At 31.6% G+C, this 27,104-nt stretch overlaps 3 protein-coding genes across 6 annotated transcripts; 1 reads left to right on the top strand and 2 right to left on the bottom strand.

Moving 5' to 3' along the window:
• Nucleotides 1-684: 684 nt before the first annotated feature.
• Nucleotides 685-4,463, bottom strand: LOC108454838 (sucrose nonfermenting 4-like protein). 4 transcript variants are annotated; one of them, XM_053019180.1, is made up of 13 exons: nucleotides 3,836-4,463; nucleotides 3,641-3,728; nucleotides 3,358-3,556; nucleotides 3,170-3,273; nucleotides 3,020-3,079; nucleotides 2,790-2,879; nucleotides 2,544-2,678; nucleotides 2,298-2,436; nucleotides 2,044-2,217; nucleotides 1,882-1,945; nucleotides 1,716-1,782; nucleotides 1,062-1,176; nucleotides 685-954 (listed from the first exon to the last, which is right to left on the bottom strand). In XM_053019180.1, exons 1-13 carry the CDS (start codon nucleotides 3,964-3,966, stop codon nucleotides 863-865), a joined length of 1,458 nt encoding a protein of 485 aa, XP_052875140.1. In that variant the 5' UTR covers nucleotides 3,967-4,463; the 3' UTR covers nucleotides 685-862. The 4 variants fall into 4 exon arrangements, 3 of the variants coding, with proteins under 3 accessions (XP_052875140.1, XP_017608924.1, XP_052875139.1); XM_017753435.2 differs by having other exon boundaries at nucleotides 3,170-3,304; nucleotides 3,386-3,556; XR_008270909.1 differs by lacking the exon at nucleotides 1,716-1,782 and having other exon boundaries at nucleotides 3,170-3,304; nucleotides 3,386-3,556.
• Nucleotides 4,464-17,549: 13,086 nt separating this feature from the next.
• On the bottom strand, nucleotides 17,550-18,108 carry LOC108455241 (nuclear transcription factor Y subunit B-5-like). The gene has a single exon (XM_017753825.2). The coding sequence runs from the start codon at nucleotides 18,106-18,108 to the stop codon at nucleotides 17,677-17,679; it is 432 nt and encodes a 143-aa protein (XP_017609314.1). The 3' UTR covers nucleotides 17,550-17,676.
• Nucleotides 18,109-24,735: 6,627 nt separating this feature from the next.
• On the top strand, nucleotides 24,736-25,988 carry LOC108454573 (protein SRC2). Its single transcript, XM_017753077.2, has one exon. The coding sequence runs from the start codon at nucleotides 24,993-24,995 to the stop codon at nucleotides 25,857-25,859; it is 867 nt and encodes a 288-aa protein (XP_017608566.1). The 5' UTR covers nucleotides 24,736-24,992; the 3' UTR covers nucleotides 25,860-25,988.
• Nucleotides 25,989-27,104: the final 1,116 nt, after the last annotated feature.

Here is a 27,104-nt window from a genome sequence, read left to right as displayed (position 1 = left end):
ATCAGATCACTCACTCCTAATTTGATAACTAGTTGGATCTTAATTAAATAAATTATTAAAATGATTAAAAATTATAAAACTGATCGATTTCTATGATTCACTAAAAATCAATTTAATTCCTATATAATTTCTATGATTCACTACAAAATTAATTTAATTGTTTTATTGAATCAACGTACTGACCAATTTCTATTGGATCGACTGCAACCATGATTTACAATTTACAAAGTTAATATTTTAAAAATTTTAAAGTTAAACACCAAACAAAAAATTTTCCATACCATTCTTTTATAGTAAATATTAATTATTTTACAATTCGACTTTATTTAATTTTTTAATAATACATGAATAAATCCATACATAATATGGCTGATTTGATTCACTTAACAATTACTTTATTGAACTTCTAAGTTCTAAGATATATATATATATATAATTATTCATATAAACAGCCACATATATGTTTTGGAGAAGGCAGGTATTGTTAATTTTTCTTCTTTCCTTTTTTTAACGTGTTGCCTCAAATTGAAAAGTTTGATTTCCATGTAATAAAATGGCTTTTTTGTAATAATTTTTCAATGGAGGGGTTTGCATAGTAAATAATCCATATTCACAACCTGTTAAGATCTTGTAAAAAACATGGTGAAGAACATCATGAAACTGTTTATACCTTTGAAAAGCAAATTAAAAAAAAAACCAATTAGAGGTGAAATAATGGCTGGCAATGGCATCTACAATCATGGAACAAATCTTTTAAATTACATGCCTCTTTTTTAGAGGGACCTAAAAATAAACACAGGTAAGAAAAAAAGAAGCAGCAAAGAGGCCAAAATCAATGGTTAAAATCACCCGGTGCCGATCCCTAACCGAGTAAGAACCTGAAAATGTCCGTGAGTGAGATGATGCCTTCTACACGGTTACTTCCGGCTTCCACAATAACAAGCCGTCTAACACCTGAAAAATCGGATTTTTTTTTCAAGTTTGTAGTAAATGATTTATCCCAAAATATCGATATCTAATGGAGTTTTTGAAGTGAAAGAAAGAAAGAGAGAGCAAGTCACCAGGGTTTGCTAATTGTTCCATCACTTTAAGCAACGTATCAGTACGCAAACACATTTGACATCTTTGACTTCTTGTCCCGTAAGGAGGGTTCGAGTCTAGTCCCAATTGCAATGCCTGTAACAAGTAAAAATCGAGGGGCAAACAAAAAGATTAGGAAACAAGTTGATGCAAAGTACATTTAATCAGAGAAACATTTAATGTCGGTCAAGCCATCCATCATGTTTACAATTCGAAACCAAGATTCTTCAATGAGATTCCACCAATCATTCAACCTGTGGGCTTCGAAAACATTGAATAGGCATGAAAGGCAACATCACGTGTTGCTTGTGTCACAAACAGGGGTGAAGCCAAAAAATTGCTTTAGGGGGGCCAAAGATGAATCACAAAATTTTGGGAAAGGCCAAAAGTGCAAATTTACCATTATACAAACTTGTAATTTTTAAAATGTTGAAGGGGCTACAAGGCAATTTTACATTTGGGGGGGGGGGAGGGGGAACCCACTGCCTGGCCCTGCCTACACCCCTGGTCACGGGCCAGGACTCACTGTGACACTTGCAATGTACTAGTCATTACAAGCAATTACACTGCAGAACCTTGATCGAGACTACCGACAAAAATTACGGAAAAAGAATCTTAAAAGTTATAATGATTACCTGATGAACAGTCATTTCATTTAGATTATGCGTATAAGCTCTGCCTTTAGCCAAAGCCATAATATCACTGAAACAAAGACAACGAATTAACGAATAACTATGACCCTCGATAGAAGCTGACAATAAGTTTCGCATTCTCGGAAGATACTCAAGAATGTAACCTTACCTCCGACAATATACATCCACTAATGAGTCATTATCATCAACTATAGGTATCGAACTTACATGAGCTGTGAATACAAACAAAAAAACCATATCATACTGATATACAACACATAATATACGAATATCTTGAATATAAAACTGCTTAACGGAACAGGAAACGTACCTTCAACTAGCATATCTAATGCAGAACTAAGAGAGGCAGTAAGTCTCAGCATCGCAAACGGCCGACTGCTGGATTCTCCGATTCTCGGAACCCATGTACCAAGAGGGATTGCATATATCGGTAATTGCAATATAGGCAAAGAGGCGGGACAATGTTTAACATACCTGCATATGCCTAGAAACCGGACTCCATTTAGGAAGCCACATATTTCGAACAAAATATAGTTAATTTCACGAAACTATCTAGGGGCTTACATTTTAGTATTCCGGCAAGAGAAGCGAGATGTAATAGCTGGGGAAACAAACCATCTTCCAAATGAATTATAGGAACTATAGCTACTCCACTTTGCAAAATTTTTAAAGCTACGTCCTTCAAATTCTCAGATGGGCTAGCCTGCATAATCAACGAGAGGGGTCAATAACATTACTTGTGTACGCAAGTACAAAATGCACATGCACGTGCACGAAAATAACGTGCAGATCACTATATTGAACACTAACATAGATAAGTTCCTTTGGAATCGGTCTCCCGTGCCCATCAACTTGTCCTTTCAAGTAAGCCTTTCCTTCTTTCCAGGCAGCGATACTGTGTGTTTCGAGCTCTTCCTCCGTCAAATTTGATCGATTATTTACAAGCTGCAAAACGAAAAACGAGCATGCATTTAAAGAAATAAACTAAAAACAAGCTCCATCTATCAGAAAACTATCTCGGTACTGGAAAACTCAATTCTGCATTTATGAACATACCTCTCTCAGAATCAATATAAAATCCGAAGCAGTAATAACTCCAACAAACTTTCCTTTACGGAAATCCCAAAGAGGAGCCAAAGGGATGCCCTGAAAACAGCATGACTCAGTAAACATAAGAATCCAAGATCTTTATTAGCAACTATGGTAACAGATTATGTGGCCAACGATAAACGTATACGAAAATAACGAGATTGCCTAACATTCGAAGGCAGTAACTAAATTGATACCTGCTCGGACAGAATATGAAACGCTTGTTTTACAGGCAAAGCAACATCCAAGGCAACAACCTGTTAAGACATATCTGTCTAAATTAGCAAAATGGAACTGGTCAGAGTCAAATATATCAAGAAGAAAGACCGATAGGAATGCGTCCAAACCTTGCCTGACTCAGGTAGTAACTCGTAAGCAGTATGCCCTTGTAAGTACACAGCAATGCGATGACGAGAGGCCGTTACATCCTCTTCCGAAATCCTAGGCATTGCTTGATTCAACGTAACGGCAGAAACCCGATGCTGCATTGCAAAAAACGTAGCAAAATCCGATTACAGACTACACTAAGCTAAACTAGGCCCCGAACTATAGCTAATTCTTACCATGAGACCATTATCCACTTCCATGTTATTCAGAATTTCCGAACGAGGATGGACTAAAGGGACCTCAGCAGGTATAGGTATAGCGTCAAAAGTGTTAACTATACCATATTCGCCAGTTTTGTGAGGTTGTCGTTCATCATGTCGCCATTCGCCATCGACGAAGAACTTGTACTGCATGTAAGAACCAACAAAAGTGAGCAAATTAAACACAAAAAATCGACATGTTCCGGAAGTGCTTAAAAAGACCATTCTAACCTCATGACAACCAAGTGGTACAGCATAAACAGCTTGAAACACATTAGGGCAACCTTCAACCTGTGACATTGGCACCAGCTCCGTCCACCTTTAATTATATTCAGACAATTTAACCATTAATCTAAATATACTAATTATAAGCCTAAGCATCATAATTTTCATATATAATAATTAATTAATTAATTAAAGTGTTACCTATTGAAAGAACCAGATAAGAAAACACTTCTCCCGCCATGAGGCCATGTAAATTGAATTGGAAATAGTACCGTACCGACGGTGGTTACTCTGCCGGCATCTCTCGCCGGATTCATATCGGAAGCAAACATTTGGGAAAGCAACTTTTTTAACAGAATTAATTGTTCGAAAACACACAAAAGAAAAAATTAAAACTTTTCTAACAAAAAAATTTTTTTTTTTAACAATTTTCCCTTTTCCCTTTCAACCACTATTATGATTATACCATCAAACACTCGACCTTTTTTTTTTTACTTGATTGTATGGACGGGGAAAAAAAGAAGAGAATTTGAAACTCACCAAACAATGGAGGCAAAAAGGGTATCTTCAAATTTAGGGGAAAATGGGAAAAATTGAAACCCTAAAAAATAATTGGAAAAAAGGGGGAAAAGGAAACACCAAAATTTTTGTAATTAATTGAATGTGAAAGACAGAAATGTGAGTGAAGATCCGTTTTTTTTTTTTTTTTTTTTGCGCTATATAATCGAATCTGAATATTTGATTTCTTTTTATAATAATTTTATTTTCTTTCTTTTTTTTTTGGAGTTCCTTTTTTCTTTTTTCAATCTTTTTTAACTGTGGTGTTTTAACCGACAAAAACTTGCGGCTTGTTTGGTTCGGTTTTATTTGGGATTTGTGTGCTGCTAACCACGTGCGGTTTGTTTGGTGGGACCAATAAAAATTTGTTAACTTCATTATTATGATTATATATGTTTTAATTTTAATTTTTATTAATTGTTAATGTGGAACCTTATTTGTTTTATTTTGTGAAGTCTTATAAAAAGATCATCTATATTCCATATATAGAACGCCCCAACATTTGTCCATTTTTATTTTTATTATAAGATGCTTATAATGTGGTATGAGATTGGGTTTTGTATTTTAATTTGATATAATTTAATTTTTATATTTTTATAATATTATTAATTAATTTAAATAGTTAACAATTTTTATTATTTTAGTTAAAATATTGATGTGAATTTATTTTAAAATAATTTTTAACAAATAAATATAACACATTTCGATGTGATAAGTTAAAACGAATATTTTGAAGTAACGATATGTCTTCAGCATTTTAATTCAAATAATTAAGAGTGTTAACTATTTAAACTAACTAATAATATTATCAAAATACAATAACTAAATCATATAAATCTTAAATCTTAAATTTAAACATATTAAAGGGACCATAATCAAAATTTTACCTAAATTTTCAATTTTTTTAATGAAAATAGTTTGCACATGTGATTAAAGTAAAATATTTTAATTCCTTTTTATTTTCTTTAACTTTTGTGGAAAGAAAAGAAGAAGAACCAATATAGGAAAAATATGAAAAACATAATAAATAAATAAATAATACCTAACACTCAAACTAGATTGGACCTCAATTATTTATTTGAGTCCAAAATTAATTCAGAACTTAACCCATGGGTCCAAAATCCAACCCAATTTTCAAATCCAACAAATACACCAATGGCCCAAATAAAATTAATCCTTAAATTGTTCCCAAAATTGAGTGAAGATATCATTCAAATTCCAGTCCGACTTAAAAGATAATAGTTATGTTAAATTTTACTACCTAGTTTTGTAGTATGTTTTTGTTATGGATTTAGTGTTTGTTTTCTAATTTTATCATTATTAGTTTTTTTTTTAATTTTGGAATTTTAGACCCAACTTAAATGATATTCGTTAAATTCATTAGCTAAAATGATTTAACATTTTTATGAATATTATGTGAAAATAACAAAGTAATATGATATATTACATATGAGATAATATATTTGTAGCATAAGATTTTGAAAATATAATGAATTTTACGATTTCTATTGAATTAAGATTGAAATTTGAAAATTGAAAATACAATAATTAAAAATGATCGAATTAGAATATAAGAACTAGATTTACAACTTACACATTACATAGATATTGATAACAAAATTTGACTTAAAAGATTTTAAACGGCCCATTCTAAAATAATTCTCAAGTTGAAGCTGAAATTTGGCCCAATTTATTTCATTATTCATAATATAAAAAATTTTTTTTTTTAATTTGAATTTGAATTTAACTATTCAAAATGCAAAATTCTTTGTTTAAGCTCATGCCAGTCGAGCCACCCGACTGTTGAGAGATCCGGAAAGCGGGTGGGACAAAGGGCAAATTGAGAACCAACATCACTAGATTTGGTCTGCATAAATGGTGACATGTTTACTTCAGCACCGTTGAAATATTGGCCCCTACTTACCACTAATATTGCCACTCAAAAACTTGCAATAACTTCAATTATAGACCATGTTTCATTCATATGCATATGATGATAATCTAATATGCAAACAGATCATCAAGTTTTCATGGTTGGATCTATTGGTCCAGTAGTCGATCCACTGCGACTGATTTTCACAATCCATTGTCTCATATTCTTGAATTTGGTATATCTCTACTTGCATGTTTTAGATTCTAAGTGTTACTGATACAAAAAAAAAAATCTATAATAAAAAAATTTACGTCACATCTATTTGAGGTGGTATACCGTGAGATTTTTTTAGATCAACGATTGAAATAAAAAGGGAGAAAAAGAAATGTTAATCCACCATTGATCATGATGCGTAGGATTTGTATTTAAAATGTGAGTTTATATTTTAATCAATTCAATAAATTTAAACACTAAATAAGATAAACTGATTTCTAGAGAAAAGTTAACCGATTTAACAATTCTAAGTGACGAACATAATTTTTCAATTATTGACGTGGCTTGATCAAATAGTTACAATCTCCTCGTTTCCGTCTTTTAACCACAACTATTTCTTTATATTCATAAAAGGAAGATTTTTTTTTTTTGAAAAATAGTCCGTTTATTAATGAGCCTAAAAAACCACCCGGAGAAGATCCAAAAAATAGTCACAACATGAACTAAACAAAAACAAAAAGAAGAAAAACAAAACGGAAAGAAAAAGGAAACAGAAACATCATCCTCTCCAGCCAACAAATTTAGGCTTTTCTCATGTCCAAGAACCCTCCCAATAAACGGCAAAAAACCCCTAAACTCGGCAATAAATCACCCCGAGAAAGAAGATTAGTTGAGACAGTCAGCCAAATTTCAGAATTTCTCAACCTAAACAGCAAAACCGAAGCAAAGATTATGGTGGTTGACTGAAACGTCGATCAGAATCGACCACTTCCATGGCTTTCAAAGGCCCCATCCTCAACCCACAGCAAGTCCTCCTCGGCTCGCAAACCCTTAGCCGCCATTGCATGTGCTGCTTTATTACCTTCCCGCGCAATAAACTGGAATTGACAATGAGAAAAGTTCCTCGCCAAATTCTGCACATCCCAGGTAAAAGGTCTGGTTTCTGAATAGTCCTCATTTCTCTTTTGAATATTTTGGACTACCAACCTGGAATCACTCTTAAGGACCACTTTTGAAAAACCCATGTCAATGGCGAATTGAAGTCCGTGAAGAACTGCAATTGCTTCAGCAATTACCACTGAGTGAACCAGGTTATGACCCTTAAAACCCGACCGCCTTCGTCGTTTCTGATAATAAATCCCAAAACTGCTCAATTATTTGCTGCAGAAATCATTGCATCAACATTGATTTTTACCCATCCTTGTGGAGGAGGCATCCATACAACCATGGATCTCGGCTTGGGATACTTCAGAATCAATGCGCAATCCTGATGCTCCAAAGCAAATCCCCTAATAAAGGTAACTAATTCCTCAGCACTTTGCAATTTGTTCCCATGCACATATCTATTTCGAGAGAACCAAAGCGCCCAAATTGCAATGGCAATTTCTTCTTTTCTATTACTATTGGAATTTTCAAACAACCAACTTAGCCAGTCCTTAAAATTAGAATTATCCATTGAACTCGACCACTGAATGTTCAACTTTGACCAAACTTGTGCAGGGTTCATACAATCCCGAATAGCATGAATTGAAGACTCGCAGAACTGTCGACAGCCTGGGCAACGGTCATCGAATATCAGTCTCCTAAAATATAAGTTCTGAAAATTTGGGATAAAATTTTTCACAAATTTCCATATTAAAATACGAACTTTAGATGGACATGTTAAGCTCCATATCTGCTTGAATTGCTTTTTCTCATTGACATTCACAATGGACTGATTCAATAGCATTTTATAACCACTCTTCACCGAATAAGTACCAGACTTATCATTAAACCACTACTTTATCTGATTGACGAGTAGTAGGAATAGGTATACTTACAATCTTACCAGCTTCTTCCTTTGCAAAATTCGAATAAATGATATCTCTATTCTATCGGTTAGGATTCAACAGTATTAAATCAGACACCCAGTTCAACCCTACCACCTTTTCTATAGAAATAAGCTGTTGATCATTTCCTGGCAACTAGTAATCATGCCAAATTGACACCTCTGTTCTAGAACCAATCCTCCATTTCAATCCCGAGCCCAAAAGACCCTTAGCACACCAAATACTATTCTAAATAAGTGATGGATTTGTCCCAAGAGCAGCCTCCATAAAATTAGAGCCATTGAAATATTTAGTTCTAAGAACACGGGCAATAAGTGAACTCAAATTCTCCATTATACGCCAGCCATGTTTCACAAGAAGAGTAATATTGAATTTGGACAAATCTTGAACCCCATCCCCTTCCTCTTTTGGCACAGATAACTTATTCCACAAACACCAGTGAATGTTTTTTCTCTCAGCCTTCTTTTGCCACCAAAACCGGGCTATGATCGCTTCTAACTCCTTACACACAGACAATGACAACAAAAAACAATTCACGGTATACAATAGAATAGCCTAAAGCACAGCCCTAATTAGTACTTCCCTCCCTCCCAAAGACAGCAATCTCGAGCTCCAATTTGAAACTCTTTTAGTTAATTTTTCTTTAAGCTCCTTAAACGCCCTTCGTTTGTTACGCCCCACCATTGAAGGAAGACCAAGATATTTTTCAAGGTTATTATTCCAATCAACCCCCAAAACCCTACACACATCCTCACATCTGTTCTGATCAACATTAGAACTAAAGAAGATCCCCGACTTATCGAAATTAACTTTTTGTCCAGAGCATTGGGCATAAGCCTCTAACGTATCTTTGATCGCATTAGCCTCAGAAATTGTTGCATCTCCAAAAATAAGGCTATCATCGACAAAAAATAAATGGGTGATTCGAGGAGCATACCTATTCACCTGAAAGTCACTAAAAGCACCTCTAGAGGCAGCCATTCGGAGGAGAGTCGACAACTCTTCGCCACAAATGAGAAATAAATATGGACTAATAGGATCCCCTTGACGAAGACCTTTTGTTGGGATAAACAAATCTCCCACCTCCCCATTCATAACCACAGAATAAGAAACCGATGTAACACAACGCATGACATTCTCCACCCACCTATCCGAGAAACCCATCCTTTTAAGCATAACTTGCATAAATCACTATTCAACTCGGTCATATGCTTTACTCATATCAAGTTTTAAAGCAAATGATTCCTTAGGCCCTACTCTATTTTTCTTCATAGAGTGCAAAATTTCGTATGCAACTATAATGTTATCAGTAATAAGTCTTCCCGGAACAAAAGCACTCTGTGCTTCGTTAATACATACGTGGAGAATCTTCTGAAATCTATTTGCCAGCATCTTTGAAATAATCTTGTACAACATATTACAAAGACTAATAGGCCTAAAGTGAGTCATGTAAAGAGGGGAACTAACTTTGGGAATCAAAACAATTCTTTTACCATTAATAACAGCCATATCATGACGCCCCTGCAGCATTTCAATACAGAAATCAGTAACATCTCTGCCTACAATGTGCCAAAACCTTTGATAAAAAATCGCCCCTAAGCCGTCTTCCCCAAAAGCCTTTAAAGGGCTCATATCTTTTAAAGCTGAACACACCTCTTCATACGTAAAAACTTTCTCAAGATTCTCATTTATCTGTTGAAATACGCACGGTTCAACCCAATCCAAAATTGAACTAGGATCCCCAACACCTTTTGATGAAAATAAAGAGTTAAAATAATTTTTTGCCAGCACTAATAATTCTGCATTACTCTCATATCTATTGCTCTCACCGTCCAGCAACTCCCCCACCCTATTTCTTCGACGACGGTTCGTTGCCACCTGATGGAAAAATTTTGTATTTCTATCCCCATTTTTTAACCAGTTCGCTCTCGCTCTCTGCTCCCAATACAGTTCTTCTCTATCCGACTCTATGTTAAGTGCAAGTTTGGTCTCTATTATAGCTCCCAAAATATCATCAGTGGGAATAGCTTCATTCAACTTAGACAACTGCCATTCCAACTTCTTCTTCGTGATAGACTTCTGCTTCCTAATCCTCCGGAACCAGCCCTCGAAACCCACTCCCATTGCTCTCACCTTGCTTGGAACATCCCCTGAACTTTCAGCCCAAATTCTACTCACTTTCCTTTCGTACGATTCCTCCATAAGCCACGAAGTTTCAAATTTGAAATGCCACTGCTTCGGGTGTTGGTTCTCAGCAGTCGTATTCAGCAGCAAAGGACAATAATCTGAAAATGCATGCTGCAAATGATATAACTTAAAATCGAAAAATAAATCCCACCAAACAGAGTTTGCAATTCCTCTATCAAGGCGTTCGCGAATATTATTGAGATTTGTGCGACCTTTTTTCCCATGTAAACCACTAACCACTGTAACAAATATCAATAAGAGCACAGTCCTCCATCACTTCCCGAAAATGACCCATTTGTTTTTCCCTTCTAGGAAGACCTCATTTCTTTTCCGTTGAGTATGCAATTTCATTAAAATCCCCTAAAACAAGCCAAGGAATATTCGGAGAATCATTCAAAGTGCGTAATAAATCCCAATATGCTTCACGTATTATCTCCACCGGAGCACCGTAAAACCCTGTACATCTCCAAGTTTGCCCATACAAATCTTTCTCAATCATGACATCTATGTGTCTTCTTGAAAAAGACCGAAGAGTAATCTTACAATCACTATTCCACCCCAAAGATAAGCCCCCGCTACTACCATCCGAATCCACATCAATTCCATTAGAAAAATCGCACTTACGCCTAACTTTTTCCATCCTACTTCCCTTCAGCTTTGTATCAATTAAAAAAACCACTATGAGATTTATGTCTCTCAACATGTGTCGGAGACGATTAACAGTTCGAGGTCTCCCCAAACCTCGAACGTTCCAGCTTAAGAGTTTCATGACTCCCGGTTGGCTTGCTTAGCAAGGTTTGCCGCTCGTGTATTATTTTGTACCTGCAAAGAAGTACCAAAAGTTTTATTCGAATCCTCATATCAAGAAACTCGTGAAACAGTAGCATGTACTCGGGGACGTTTAAGACCCTCACTGAACATTATTGAAGTGTTGTCTTCCTCATGGGCCACCATTTCCTCATCAAAATCCATATTGGTCTGAGCTCGTTCCCTACTTTTTAATGGGCCTAAAGTAACAGTTGACTTTTTTTTATCTTCAGTAACAACAAAAACAGGAACTTTTGGGATTGAACCCCAATTCCCGCCTTTATTAATGTAATTTGAATATAGAATCTCTTCATTTTTCCTTTCCTCTATTAACATTGTATTACCAAAATTAGAAGATTTCCTTCTATCGTATTCTATAAGCCATTTGCTTTTCCACGACTGACTCTTTCTTGATTGAGCACGAAGAGAAATATTCCAATTAAGTACATATTCTGTCTGTGGTTGTGTAACTCGTACCAGACAAAAGCTTTCCCCATGTCCCAATCTACCACATAGAAAGCAGAATAAGGTCAACTTTTTGTACTCAAAACGGACAAATACTGAATCACCATTCTTCAACGCAATCCTATTTTTTCTCTTCAGCGGCTTCTGAACATCTATTTTCACCATGATTCTCATTATACATTTATGCCCCAGTTGAATAGCAACAGTATCATATTCACAGAAAACCCCAATAAAATTCCCTAACTGATGTGCCACAGAATCTGCCATAAACCCAAGAGGAAGATCGTATATAAGTACCCAAAAATCCACCCAATGTAGCTGAACAACTAAATGATCCTCTCTCGGTTTCAATCGATGAAGAATAAGAAGGTGAGAATTAAATTTCCATGGCCCAGACTTCATAACCTTTTCAGCATCCACTTCATAATAAAAACAAAATAAATAGCGCTCCCTTTCCAGATCTGAAATAGAAACACCCCCTATAGGATGCCAAACACTTGCTAGAGTCAATCTCATTGCTTGGAAATGCACAACACTAGAAGTAAGAAAAACTCCAACTAGATAATTTCCATACGAGATCTCTTGATTAGGCTCTTCCACCTCTAACTGAGGGGTTTCGTCCTCTTCATCATCCAATGAAAGCCCAGCAATTGAGTCATCCATTATCTTTCTACACGAAAATAATAGCCAACCCCCAACAGTAAAAATAAAACAGAAACAATTCTAGAAAAATAGAAAGCGTGTCAAAAGACAGAGAAAGCGTGTCAAAAGACAGAGAATATTCATAAAAGGAAGATTTAAACCTACTCATTCAAAGAAGAATGAATTATATGCACCTATAAGCGAATCAAATATTTGAGTTAATTAAAATTATAAAAGTGCATAAAAATTGACCCTACATACCACATATTTAACAGTGCAACAATTTGGTACGAAAGTTTGCCTAAAGAGCAGAGCTTCCAATTGTCAAACCTCATTACACATTATCAATTTCTCAGTGCTGCGAATTATGGATTCGGTGCCTAGTTTTCTGGTTGAGGTTGGGCATATCACCGACGTTCAAGAACTTAGCAAGTCCGAGCCAACCGTAATCACTAGAAGATTTGTCCTAGATATGGCCGAGAGACCAAAGCTTGCTGCAATTGTTTCGTCACCGAATGACATTCCCATTATTGATCTTTCAAAGCTCATGTCAAGTGACGAGCATGTACTAGAAATCATGAAACTCAAAGTTGCATGTCAATGATGGGGATTTTTCCAGGTAAAATTAAATACATAATTTTTTGGTCTAATTTTGGTTTTAGTCCCTTTTACTATGCTGAAATATTAAAAAATTTAACCTTTTTTTTGTCAAAATCAAAGTATTTATCGTCAGTAGTAGTGATTGACCCTTTCTTCGCGAGTACTTTCCAAAGAGATAAACAACTGATCATGCAATGTTATCCATTCTAATGGGCAGGGATCGAACCCCGACTTTATAGTTAAGGGATGAGGTAAACAACTATCACACCACATCTCATGGTTAAAAATTTAAACCTTTTAACATTATCATTTCAATCAAAACTTTATCTAATTTTTATTTAAACTTTAATAAATATATTTATTGCATTTTTTAATCATGGGTGTACCTTAATTTAGTTTAAAGTACCCGAGAGCTCCTATATTATAAGCACCGAGTCAAACTAGTCCGTCTATTATTAAATAATTCAATTCAGTCCCTTTATTATTAAAAAATTAAATAAGTCTAAATTATAATAGAGTTAATATTTATTGTATAAAAATATTTTAAAATTTATTTTTCAATTACGGTTCAATTCCAAACAAAAGATTTCATTTACGAACAATAAAAACTTTAAAAATATTAATATGTTAAATGATAAATGATATTTTTTAAACAATAAAGAATAACTTTATTCCAATTTAACTTTATTTGAATCTTTTAATAGTGTATGAACTAAGTTAATCTATTTAATAGTATAAGAACTAATTTAACCAGATTTTTATAACATTTAGCATAGGTTCACCTATGTAAAGAGTTTATGAAGTTTACACGAGATCAAAGTGAATATGGGCCTAAAAAGACAATTGCTCGATTGCTTTATTACTTTATTACCCAATAGCATTTATGGTATTGGTGTCTGTGCTATCGTAAATTGTGGGTTTGGTCATTGTTTTTAATTTGATCAATTTTAATTGTTATACTTTTTAATTTTAGAATTTTAATGTTAACCTAAACAGTAGTAGTTAAATTTATAATTTAGTCCAGGTTCTTCAATTCGATTATTTTTAATCTTTATACTTCTAATTTTAAAATTTCAATATTGAACGTAAATGGCAACCATTAAATCCATTAACTATTTTTGTACAAGTAATATGTGAAAATTGCAAGCTAACATGATATTATACATGTGATAAAATAATTACCATATAAAATCCTAGAAATAGGAAATTTAATCAATTAACAACTACAGTTTAATCGAGGCAAAATTTTGAAATTATAGAAAACTAAAAATGAATAAATTAAAGTATAAAAATTAAATTTATATTAGTGAATGGATAGAGTTTATTTCTTAAAGTGAAATTAGGGTGTTACAAAAATCAAATATGTTGGTCCAAGTTTTTGTTGTTCCATGTGTGTGCTCTATTTGAGATTTTTTTATTACCAAACGTCTTCCTACAACCGTTGTTGTATGCAGGACATAAATGTTCATCTGGATACTGTTTGTTGTTGCTGTCTGCAGTTTTTTTCATTGGCTAGTGGCCTCTGGTGCCCAACTTATCATTCATATAACTAGTTTATCCTATAGGTGACTAATTTATGCATTAATATAATCACTTAAAGGTAGTTTTTAAAATATTAATTTTTTATCAATTAGGTCATTTTGTTGATTTAACTATAAACTTAAGCGTTAAATATCAATTTAGATCTAACGTGAAGTGTATTCTAAACTCATTACATGAATAACTTGACATTTTAAATCTAAATTGATTCGTATGTTTTAAATATATTACATGTAGATTTTAGATACTTACTTCGAGAACTTAATTAAAATAAAAAATTGAATGATAATTTGAGGACGTTTCGTAAAATTAACCCATCAAATTATATCTGAATTAAATCTCTAATTAATGTTTGTTGATGATAGTTAAAAATGGGAACACACATAAGTAGGGTTTCCCACCTCTAATACATGTTGTCGATGGCTCTCTTTTACTTCAAAAAAAATTGCATAAAAAGTAGAAAATTCTCTGATCTTTGCACATGAAACACTTCATTATTGATGGGGGACACCATATATCACATGCTGCCAGTTACTCCCTTCTTGTATATATTTTTGGGCGAACTGTATCAAAAGTCACTAAATTATTAATAAATTTATATTTTAATCACTTAATTTAAAAAAATTACAAAATAATTACTGAACTATTCGAAAGTTTTTATTTAAGTTAATAGGTTGTTAAAATCGTTGATGTATGACTTTCTCATCATCTGCACCAATCAAAAATTCGGATTCCTTTTCTTTTCTATAGTTCATTTTTTTTGTAAAACAACTTTGAACATCACGAATCTACAAACCAAAATCCAAATAGTTTTCCTTTCCGATATTCAACACCAACCACTATATCAGCTTGGATCTAGGGTATGCTCTTCTACTCTTCAATGAGTACTAATCTACCGAACCGATCGTTGAATCACCTCTTAGAGCTCACTAGCCAAACTTTAAAAAAAAAAAAACTTAACAACTTAGTGACTTAAATTAGAACATCTGAATCATTCAATGACTTAAATAAAAACTTTCGAATACTTCAGTAACCATTTTGTAACGTTTTGAAGTTGAGTGACCAAAACGTAAACTTACTAAAAGTTTAATGACCCTGCGTGTAATTTACCCTTTCTAAATTTAAGCTAAAAATTTAATCAAATTGAGATAACATTATTAAAAAAAAGTAACACATGAAAATATAAAATTATATGTAATTTATAATTTAATGGATACAAGATACAAAAACAATAGGATGGGCATATGCACTTACAACCGACTGTTTGATACTTGAATGGCAAGGGGGCATGGCAATAATTTTTAATTTTGTTTTTTAAAATATAAAAAGATTCTGCTTTTTTTTTTTTTAGTTTTGGGTATTGGGGATTCCTTGAATATTCAATCAAACATTATAATATTGATGATGAGTTAGTGTGCTCTTTAAAAGTTTGCAATATGGGACAAATTCTATTTTTAGTCCCTATATTTTTTTAATTTTGAAATTCCAATCCTAATCAAATGATGGTTGTTAATAAATTCGTTAAGTTAAATTTTTTTTATTTCCGAACTGTTATGCGGCAAACATACATATTATCACATCTGCAATGACATATTAGCTTGTTATTTTCACATAATACTCATAGAAAAAGCTAAGTTGTTTTAGTTAATAGATTTTGACGGTTATCTTTTGAGTTAGGACTGAAAGTTTAAAATTCGAAAAGTATAGAAATTAAAAATAATCAAAATAGAGAATATGGACAAAATCCCTCACACATATACAAGATTAATTTCAAAATTTGACTTTATGAATTTAATTGTTACCATTTCAGTCGCGATTGAAATTTCAAAAATAAAAAATACAATGATTAAAATTGATCAAATTGGAGTATAGGAATTAAATTTGTAACTCAAGAATAATACAGGGACTAATAGCAGAATTTGACCTAATATTTTTTTTTTCAGCCTCCCATCCTGTTACATTTCTGTTCTAGTGAAACCTTAAAATATGTGTGTATATGCTTCCAAATTTAAAGCCCATCATTATGTGTAGAAACAACAGAAAACCCTAAATCAGTTTCATCCTGAAACGAGTCAAAGAAAGAAAAAGGTCAATGGCAACAACAATAAAATAAGAGAAACCCCAAAATGAGACCCAGTTTTCATTTTCAATTAAATGATATCAATGTGGTTAGTTGGTCCAGCACTTTTTTTTTTTTTGGTTAATTTCAATGCTATCTTCGTCAAATAATGGCCTCTCCTAGCTAGCTCTCCTAGGAAGAACCCTAAGCCCTAAATAGTTTAGGTTGAAGAGATTTTGATAGAGAAGAATTCTGTAAAGTGTGATCCGTTAAGGGTCAATATTAACTAAAAAATGTGGGTTTATCAGCTTGAAAGATTGCATAAAAGAAAATTTGGACGTAGGCTAAAATTTGACTTCACTTGCAGAAGTAGCATAAAACCCGTATGAGTTAGATTTTATTTTGCTTCCTTTAATAAAAAATTAATAAATTAATCTTTATATATTAAATAAAAGAGTAAATTAGTCTTTTCAGATAAAAATTTCATAAATTTCTACTATTAAAAATTGGTGTGGCTGACGAAATAACTAGATAGGTACATATGATGTGTCACATGTATCTCATGTCAATGTATAGAAACCAATTTTTAAGAGTAGAAATAGATGAAACTTATAATAAAATGACTAATTTACTATTTGATTTAACGTATAAAGACTAATTTATTTATTTTTAGTAAAACAGTAAAATACATTCTTATTCCTAGTACAAAAATTTTCATAATACTTTTACCCTTCATTTCTGATCTATGTATACGGGTAATTGAAGAAATTAGCTTTCACAGTCATTATCTGAAGCTGAAACCCCAGATTCAATATGATATATATATACATGTATATGTGTGCGTATATACATGTGCTTAAAACTATGATGGGAGGCCGAAGAGTACATCATACAAGTAAGGTATTATTTCAGGTTCTAACTTTATCTCCTTCCTTTGCTCAAAGATTTCACGATTCAACCTTTAGGGCTATGAGCTCTTGGCAGAGCTGAAGCACATAAACAATTTAAAAATTCAATCATAAAATTATTCTACTAGCTAAAAGAATCAACATTAAACCAAAGAATATAAATTTAGTTTCCTCTTCTGATTCCCAAAAGCTATAAGATATATGTTCAACTAATTGAAAGAACGAAAGAAAAGTACTCCATACATGAAATTAAAGCAAAACTCAACAAATGAAAGTCTAAAATCAAATACCCACAATCTAAAAAAAAAAAAAAAAAGATATTTCGTTTTAAGTAAAACCCTATATCCGCCCTGTATGAACCTTCAAATGAATGGCCCCATATTATCACCATCTTCAACGTTGCAATTATCAACAATGGCGACCTTATCATGATTTGCTGCTGGTTTTTGTTCACCTTCAAGCTCTCTATACCTAAGCAAGTATCTTTTCAACGGCACAGCGTAATCGTCCAAACCTAGTGTAGCTAAAGCCCAACAAATGTCGTCTCCGTTGACGGTCTTTCGCCGTTCTTTCTTGCACTTTTCCGATGCTTCTCCGGTGACGAAGCTAATGAACTCTGAAGCACATTCTTGCATAGTTTCTTTGGCTTCTTTCGAGATTTTTGCATTTGGGGGGAGAATTTGTTTCATTATACGACCGACGTTAGCTATGGGAAGTAACTGGTCTTGTTCTTTGAAGCCGACATTGTTGCCGTTGTTTGAAGTAGTACCACTCGTTCCAGCATTTTCGGCCATTATTGAAAACCTTAATCACTTGTTGGTCCCCTAAAGGGTTATAAATACTTCAAAGCTCTATATAAATACACACACAACAAATATATAATTATATGTATGTGTATATGTGTGTATACATACATATGTAAGTATGTCTTTCTCAATATCGATGTTACATGTGCTGACACTGACCCAGTTTGACATCAATGTTTGGGGCCATGTTTTCTGGCCGAAACGATTTTTAATATATAGGTCTAATTTTGGTTTTAGTCCCTCTACTATGCTGAAATTTAGGATTTAATCCTTCTATTTTAATTTGTAATGATTTGGTGGTCTCTATGTTATTACAATGTTATCTATTAGGATCTATCAATAACATTAAAAATGTAAAAGGACTAAATTATGCTGAAATTTGAGATTTAATCTTTTTGTTTTAAATTGGCATGGTTTGGTCTCTATGTTATTACAATGGTATCGATTAGGACCTATTAATAATGTTAAAAATGTAGAAAGACCAAATTATGTCAAAATTTAGGATTTAATCCATTTAATTTAACATAATTTGACCTTAATTATTTGTGCTATTTTTATTGTAAGAAAGTAATTATCAACCAAAAAACCTTACATCATGATTTTAACGATAGCAATTACAATGTCATGAATTTAAAATTTTAATAAAATTATAAAAATAAAAGAAGCAATTTATGTCAAATTAAAGTAAAGGGATTTATAAGCAGTTCCTTTGGGAAAAATCTTCAAACTGTCATTCACCATATAGCCAACCAAACTCTTACAATGTAGGTATTGTCCCATGTCAACGTTTTGTCTCCCTCCTCCACCAAATGCTCTAAATGGTTCACGAAGGGAGAGTACTTCAATTGGTAAAAATAAAGCATGCAAAGTTCACAAGAAAAATGACTGTATAGTATATAACATTAATTATGTAAACCACCTATGAAGGACTAAAAATAGAATTAGACCTTAAATAGATAATATGTTAGTTGTTTAAGTTGACTAAGTGCACCATGTGTTGTTGACAACCAAGCATGGTTATAAACTTTTTCCATGTAAAGCCATAAGGGTTCATTGGAATGCAACATTAATATTGGATGCTGAGAGGGCCAATGAGGCAATTTCAAATAAACAAAGCTCATACAATTCATAATTTGGTACAAAATTAACCACCTTTCTCAATTGTTAAGCTTTAATTTTATGTTTCAACCAATGAGCTATGGGGTTAGCATATGGTTAGCAAAAAAAGTTTAAAGGTGGCAATTTTATACTAGTTGTATTATGGTCCTAGTGGATTCAACGAAAATATTTTATTGGAAAAGGAATAGAAAAAAACTTATTAAAAAAGTTTCTTTGAATCCAAACGAAAAAAGAATAGGGATTAAATTTTTTAATTTTATGAATAGTGGTATATCAAGGGTAAACAATAGTCTTAGCCTGAGAATATATACCGATCGAGTATATGGAATTTTGTTCATTTATTTTAATTTTGTTTTTTTAGATTTGAAGATGTAAGTTTATTTGTTAAGATTGTTAGATTTTTTTGTTAAATTTAAGTTTACTAAAGCATCATTTTTTCGTTATATGATTACTAAATGTATTTTTAAAATTTAAAATGTTACATTAACAAATTTAACAGAAGAATATTAACCATGTTAATAATTAAACTTGAAATTTAAACGGGCTAAATTTTTGAAAAAAAAACTAAATCTTAAATCTACTAAGAATATAAAAGTGTAGAGCATATTTTAACTAAAAATATTCATGTAATTAAGTTATTTTAGCACCTTACTTAAATAAAAATAATTTCATTATTATAATTTTAGATTGGCAGCTTTTGATAGGGTTGTTGAAGTGTTGAAATTGGTAAAAAAGTGACAAGACAGAAGCATGATCTCGTTATGGTCCATAAAATGAAGAAGGATGATGAAAATGTGATCCCATGTTCATGATGCTTGTGATGTGGAAACTGAATTAAAAAACAACTTATATAATAAAATTGGCCATTACATTTTGTTATGTATGATGTATGGTCTTGCCATATCTCGTTAAGTATTTGGTTTCTTTTGCCAATAAAAGAAAGTTTGGATAAGTTCACCACATTTTCTATATATCTCCGACAATCCCTCGGAAAAGGTTCTTGAGCTACTCTTAGGAAAACTCCTTTAAATACAACTTTTCTACCAAACTCCATGATTTTGAGTTAGATGTCAATTTTTTTTTTTTTAATTCTTGAATTATTTTCAGCTTGAGTTATTTCGAAAGTTTAATTTATTTTGGTTGGGTAAATATGAGTTCGAATCAATATTATAAAAATCGAATTGATGGTTGAACTAATCAAACAATCGATTCAATCATTGATTCAACCATTACAAAATAAAAATATGAAAATAATTAATAATAATAATCGAAAAGTTCATTTTATAAATTATAACAACAAGATTAAATATTTAAGTTAGTTTAAATCCAGTTCAAACGGATTTTTCACCCTCTTTTTACCAATTGAGTCCTTTTTTTACTAGTTTAATCGGTTTTGCACAGATTCAACAATCCTTCTCCAAATTTATTATACAAATTAGATTTGATCTTTGGTTTAACCAGTTAATCAGATTCGATTTTAACAACAACAGTTCCAATTATTGTCATTTCATGTTTAAGTAATTTTGAATTGCTTATTCGAATTATTCCAAACTAGATTAACTTCAGTATTAAGTCTAATGAATTCAAATAATTGAGTTTTAATTACTCAGGTCCTTTTGGATGAATGATGCGTTTACTTGTAGTAGTGTAAAAACAATGGTTATAGTGAAATTAAATACGGTAATATTACTACAACGTGAAACAAAAAATAAATAAATACATCACACTGAAAATAAACACCCATTTAAAAATACCCTAAATCGAGTACAACCACGAAAAAGTTCAAACCATTTTAAAGTTTTGCTAAGATGATGCAAATTTGTGTTAATTACCATTTATTGAAATACAACTATTAGCAAAATAGAGGATCTTCAAAACTAGTGGAACTCATAAATTTATAAACTTTTTTCTGCCTGCAATTGCAAATGGTGGTCCAAATTGGTGTTCATATCACATTGGCAATTTTTCTGGCATACTAGGGAAGATCAATTAAAGGGTTGACTTTTTTATGTTTTAAATGTTTTGCTACTACTGATGATTAATTTTAAATTTTATTAAAAAATCTATCTTTTAAGATTTTTTATGTTCATTTTACAGTCCGTGTATGGTGTGTTTGGTTATTCTTTTTAATAATATTATCTTCACTTATAAGTTTTTTTTTTAATTTAAAGTGATGTGTAAATTAACTATATTTTTTGGATAAACTATAAAAATAGTCGCTTTTATTTGCTTTAGATTATATTTTAGTTACTTATGTTTGAAATGTTACGTTTTAATCACTTACGTTATCTTTTTATTACGAAGTGTTCACTCTATCGTTAAGTTCTGTTACCTCTCCAATGGCGGTCCTACGCGGTAGTCCAAATGAGCTTTAAATGCTAACTTGGATGTCCTACGTATCAGTCCAAATTAAATTTATTTAATTAAAAACCTATTTTCATCCCAGCAACTGAACATCCAAGTTGGCATTTAAAACCCATTTGGACTGCCACATAGAACTGTCATTAGGGAGGTAACGGAGTTTAACGGTAGAGTGACCACTTCATAATAAAATAATAACGTAAGTGACTAAAATGTAACATTTCAAATATAAGTGACTAAAATGTAATCTGATGCAAACAAAATTGACTATTTTTATAGTTTACTCATAATTTTATCTTAGTTTACCTAAAAAATACAATATCGACCAATAAAAACTTGACATTTTGGTATAATTTTTATTTAATGTAGTATACCATCAGAGATAAAATAATAGTTTTTCAATACAATACCTAAAACTATCTACAATGACAAATTTAGAAAAGTTTTTAGTGGGGCTGGAATTAAGTTAAAATTTTTTTTGTGAGGTATCATTTATTAACTTATCATTTCTAAAGGGATTAAACATTTTTTTCATTTTTTTGAAGGGGTCAAAATGCAAATTTACCATATATTAAAGTAAAATTTCATTGTTTAAGAAGGGACTAAAATTGAATATTTTTCATTTTGGCACGTGACTAAGGCCCCTACTTGCCCCTCTTCCATTATTTAAGAAGAGACTAATTCACCTCTGGTTATCCATAACTCATTTTTAACCCGTAAATAAGAGGATAAAATATGTTTGAGCACGATTAAACCAATGTCTTTCTAGACTAACAATAATGCATATACCAATTAAGTTAAAACTCAGCCGGCAAGAGGTAAAATAGTAGTTTAATTATCACTTATTGGGTTAAAAAGTGAGTAGTAATATGAAAATTAGGATAAAATTTAAAAGTCAATTTACTATTAAAACTCTAATTGAACCATTTTTTTAAGTAGATATTACAAATTGAAAAATAGGAGGCTAATAACAAAGTTTGAACCTTGATGTTTTAACTAAGGATGAAAGTGAAGGCAAACCAAACTTGGGTTTGAGTTTAGTTTGATAAAGATACATTTTAAAGCTCTTTTTTTTTTTAGGATAGTTAACTTTTGAAGACTTTGATTGAAGTCTTCTCCTTGAATGAATTTTATCACTTTGTTTTTTTGCTTTATACGGTGAATTAGTGTTCATACACAGTTTGATTTCTATTATTTATATATATATTAAAAAATAAATGAATAAAAATCTAATTGTTGAAGCTCTATTGGATGATTCAGTCTTGTAATGTTGTGAACGTGACAACCAAAGAAATGAAATCTTATGTTCTACTTGCATAAGAATCTTAGATTAAATCAACATGCAAAATTTGACCAACTAATATTATTCCAAAGTCAATCATCCTCTATTCCGGCAAAGGAAAAAAAAAAAAAGTCTATTTTTGGTTATAGTCCTCTCTATTATGTTGAAATTAAAATTTAATTATTTTGTTTTAATTTATTTTTATAATGTTATTGGTTGGTGTTAATGTGTAAATAGTATTGATTGTTAATTGCTAAGGGTGTTAGTCACATTATTATTTTAAAGAAAATAGCTAACAATGATATAAAATTGGATATTATAATAGTATTATAAAAGTAAATGGATTAAATTATGTTAAGTTAAAGTTGAGAGGTTAAATCTTAAATTTCAGCATAGCTGAGAGAATATAACCATAAGTAATATTGTTACACTTTAATGACAATAGATCATAGTATTATCATTTTGAACCTACTAATAATATTATAAAGTAGAGAGATTAGATTATGAGACAAACTAAATGTATTAAGTTTCAACAAAATAGAGGATTAAAATCTAAATTAATACTATTATCACTTTAACAACATTATCAATTTGAATCTACTAATAATATTAAAAACATCAGGATGACCAATTTATATTCATTTAAAATAAAAGATTAAATTTTGAATTTTAACATACTCCGTTTATCTTAAAAACCTTGTTATATTTTGACTTTTAATGTTAAAATTTTCAACTTTGACTTGTTATTGTTTTAGTTTCTTTTTTCTAAAAATAAAATAAATATGTAGTGTCATATTTAAAATGCATTAATCGTCTTTCACTTAATCGCGTTCATGAAAATTGATGTTGTAAAAATTGAATCGATAATTAAATGAACAAGATCATTAAATTTTTAGTGAATAGGCTTACAGTACAATCATTACAAAATTAAAAAATATAAAAATTCATAAAATAATTATAAAATGCCTCAGAATAAAAAAACAAGGAAAAAGTTCATAAACATAAATAATTAATAAGAGTTAATTGCACTAGACATCCTCAAGTTATGAGACTTATTTTAAATTAATCTTTAAATTTTAAAATATTCTAATTACATCCTTAAACTATCGATGTTATATCAATCATATCCTTTCGATATTAAAATTGTTAATTTAAACATTAAATGACACACCAAATCTTATGTAACTAAATTTAAAATAAAATTTTAAGAAATAAAACATTTTGCATAAATTTTAAAAGTAAAAATTGAAAATAAAGTAAAACTAAAAAAAAGTGAATGATAAAGTTTTGTGAAAACTTCAAAACCTCAAAACAAATATTTCTAAAACATTCATAATTGCCGTATTCATTTTAAATCATATCACAAAAACTAGACATGTAATGAATTTAGTAGCAGGAGGACTTAATTGATATAATCTTGATAGTTTGATGATATAATTAGAATAATTTAAAATTTAAGAATCAATTTAGAATGAGGCTCATGGGTATGTTTGGTGCAATGAACTCAATAAACATAAAAAACCTTTTAGAAATTATAACTACATAAAAGTCAATGTTATAATTTTGATTCTTAATTCAACCAATATTTTTTGAACCGAACAGACTATCAATTCATGATTCAATTAATTTAATTGGTTTGTCTGATTCGATTCAATTAATCATTAAAATATAAAAAATATATTAAAAATTAGAGAAAATTAATTCAACCTATTAACAAGTCAATAAGTATGACTTCTTATTCCAAAACGACACTTTTATTAATTTTCGATCTAACCAATCCGATCTATCAATTCAACTAATCTACTTTTTTATTAGATAAGTATCTCAAATGACTCTCGATCCGATTTTATTCTCAAAACAATGGATTCAGCCAACCGATATGTTCCCAATGAGAAACTCTTCCACAAACCATTCCTTGAAAGTTACATACATAAACCATGGTTACTTAACCATGCCATGGTTACCTTCTCTTTCTTCTCCAATGCTCTTCCATTTAGCGTTGACGCAAAGCTATCTTTTTCCCTCGTAATAAAAAACAAAGCTCTTCATTTCCTTTGCCACTTTCCCTACTTTTTCAACCAAAAAAAAAAAACCTTCCTTTCTCGTAGCTATGGCGTTTAGAACCTTAGATATCAACGTTATCTCTGCAAAAGGCTTGAAAAACGTCAACCTCATCGATAAAATGGACGTTTACGCCGTCGTTTCACTCAAGGGTGATTCATCGAAGCAAAAATTGAAGACGCCGGTGCATAAAGATTGTGGCAAAAACCCGAATTGGAATTTTCCGGTCAAGTTCACCGTCGATGAATCATTGGTTAAAAACAATAAGCTTAGCATCAAGTTCAAGATCATGTGTGAACGTATATTGGGTGATAAAGAACTTGGTGTAGTCAACGTTCCGGTCAAAGAGCTTTTGGATTCGCCGGGCGATGGTGGGTCAATGAAATTCGTTAGTTTTCAGGTGAGGAAACCGTCGGGGAAACCTGAAGGGACACTTGATTTTTCTTACAAGTTTGGGGACAAAGTTTCGGAGCCTGTCGGAAAGAATAAGGGTGACGATCATCCTCATCATCAGCCTGTTACTGCGTATCCAGCGGCGTATGTGGCGGCTGGATCGAGTTCTGCTGTTCCGTATGGTGGTCCGGGGGCTTATCCACCACCACCACAAGGTGCTGGATATGGATACCCTCCTCCGCCGCCGCATGCAGTGGCGGGTTATGGTGGGTATCCACCACAGGGACCGCCTCCGCCTGGATATGGATATCCACATCCACCACCGGGGTATGCGTATCCTCCTCCACCACCAGGGGCTTACGGGTACCAACCGGTGCAACAGCCACCGAAGAAGAATAGCAAGTTTGGATTGGGATTGGGTGCCGGGTTGGTTGGAGGAGCGATTGGTGGGATGTTGATCGGAGATATGGTGTCGGATGCGGCGGATTATGATGGCGGCTTTGACGGCGGCTTTGATTTTTGATATTTTTTGATATTTTTTTATGTATTTTATTTGGGCCTTTTTTGGGTTTTGTATTACAAAGAAACTGATAAAAGAATGTATTTTATTTCCTTGTTTTAATATAAAGCAAAAGTATAATAAGGTTTTCAAGGTTCTTATTCTTTTCAATTCTAACTTGATTTGGATTTTAGACCTTTATCTGTTATCATTATTATTAGATCTTGGTAGTGGGGCAATGTTAGAAATTTTGAGACCTCCAATTTCACTATTTTTAAAGAAAAATATGTTTTTAATTTTATGAGGAGAAATTCAATACAACTCAGTTCCTCCCCGAGGAATACAGTCAGAGATGACAGCAGGGTAGGATAGGGTTTTTTTTTTTTTCTAAGTAAATAAATATATAATATATAATATTATAAATTATAATTTAAACTATAAAAATAGTTATTAAATTAATGTAAGGATTTTAATAAATATAATATTAAGGCAGGATTTAAAAAAAAAAAACGCTATTTTCATATTGGGATATTCAATATTTTTTTATCCCTATATACATATTGATTGATTATAGATTACTTTCCTACCTTATCCTATCATCACTTTTTATTTATGAACCCATCAACTTAATTTTTTTCTTCTTAAAGGTGGTGTTTGAAAATTCAGCCCATGTCCAAATTTAGGCTAGGCGGTCCCCCTGTTATAGTTAAATTAATATTGTAAAATTAACTAGTTCAATTCTCGAGAAAATATTTACTTTTCATTTTTAATATATTTTAATATTTTATCCTTAAATATTACCTTTAATATATATTCTTACTCATAAATATAATTATCGAGTCAAATTTAAATTTGAGTCTAAATATGTATAAATGCAAATCTAAAGATCGGAAGGGCTCGAGTCTCTTAAAATAAAAATTATTATTTAAGCCATTTAAAAAATTTAAAATTTTAAATTAGTAAAAGTAAAATTTTACTTAATCCCTTAAAATTATAAAATTTTAATTTAATCTTTTAAAAGTTATAAAAATATAGACTATTAAAATTAAAATTTTATTTGACCCAATATTTTATTTTTCTTCGCTCTTAAAATGTATAAACTTAATCAAATAATTCTCTTAAACTGTACATGAACTTAAAAATAAATGGAATTTAAATATTTAATCTTACCGATTTTCAATCACGAATCCACTTGACTACACCATTTAAATGCTATAAGCTAATTAATAAATCGTGGAACATCATTTTGTTCATGCATTTAATGGCTTG

This window comes from Gossypium arboreum, chromosome 9, assembly GCF_025698485.1.
Source record: "Gossypium arboreum isolate Shixiya-1 chromosome 9, ASM2569848v2, whole genome shotgun sequence".
NCBI classification, from domain to species: Eukaryota; Viridiplantae; Streptophyta; class Magnoliopsida; order Malvales; family Malvaceae; genus Gossypium; species Gossypium arboreum.
Note: the sequence above shows the minus strand (reverse complement) of the source record. Positions and strands in the feature narration are given on the sequence as shown.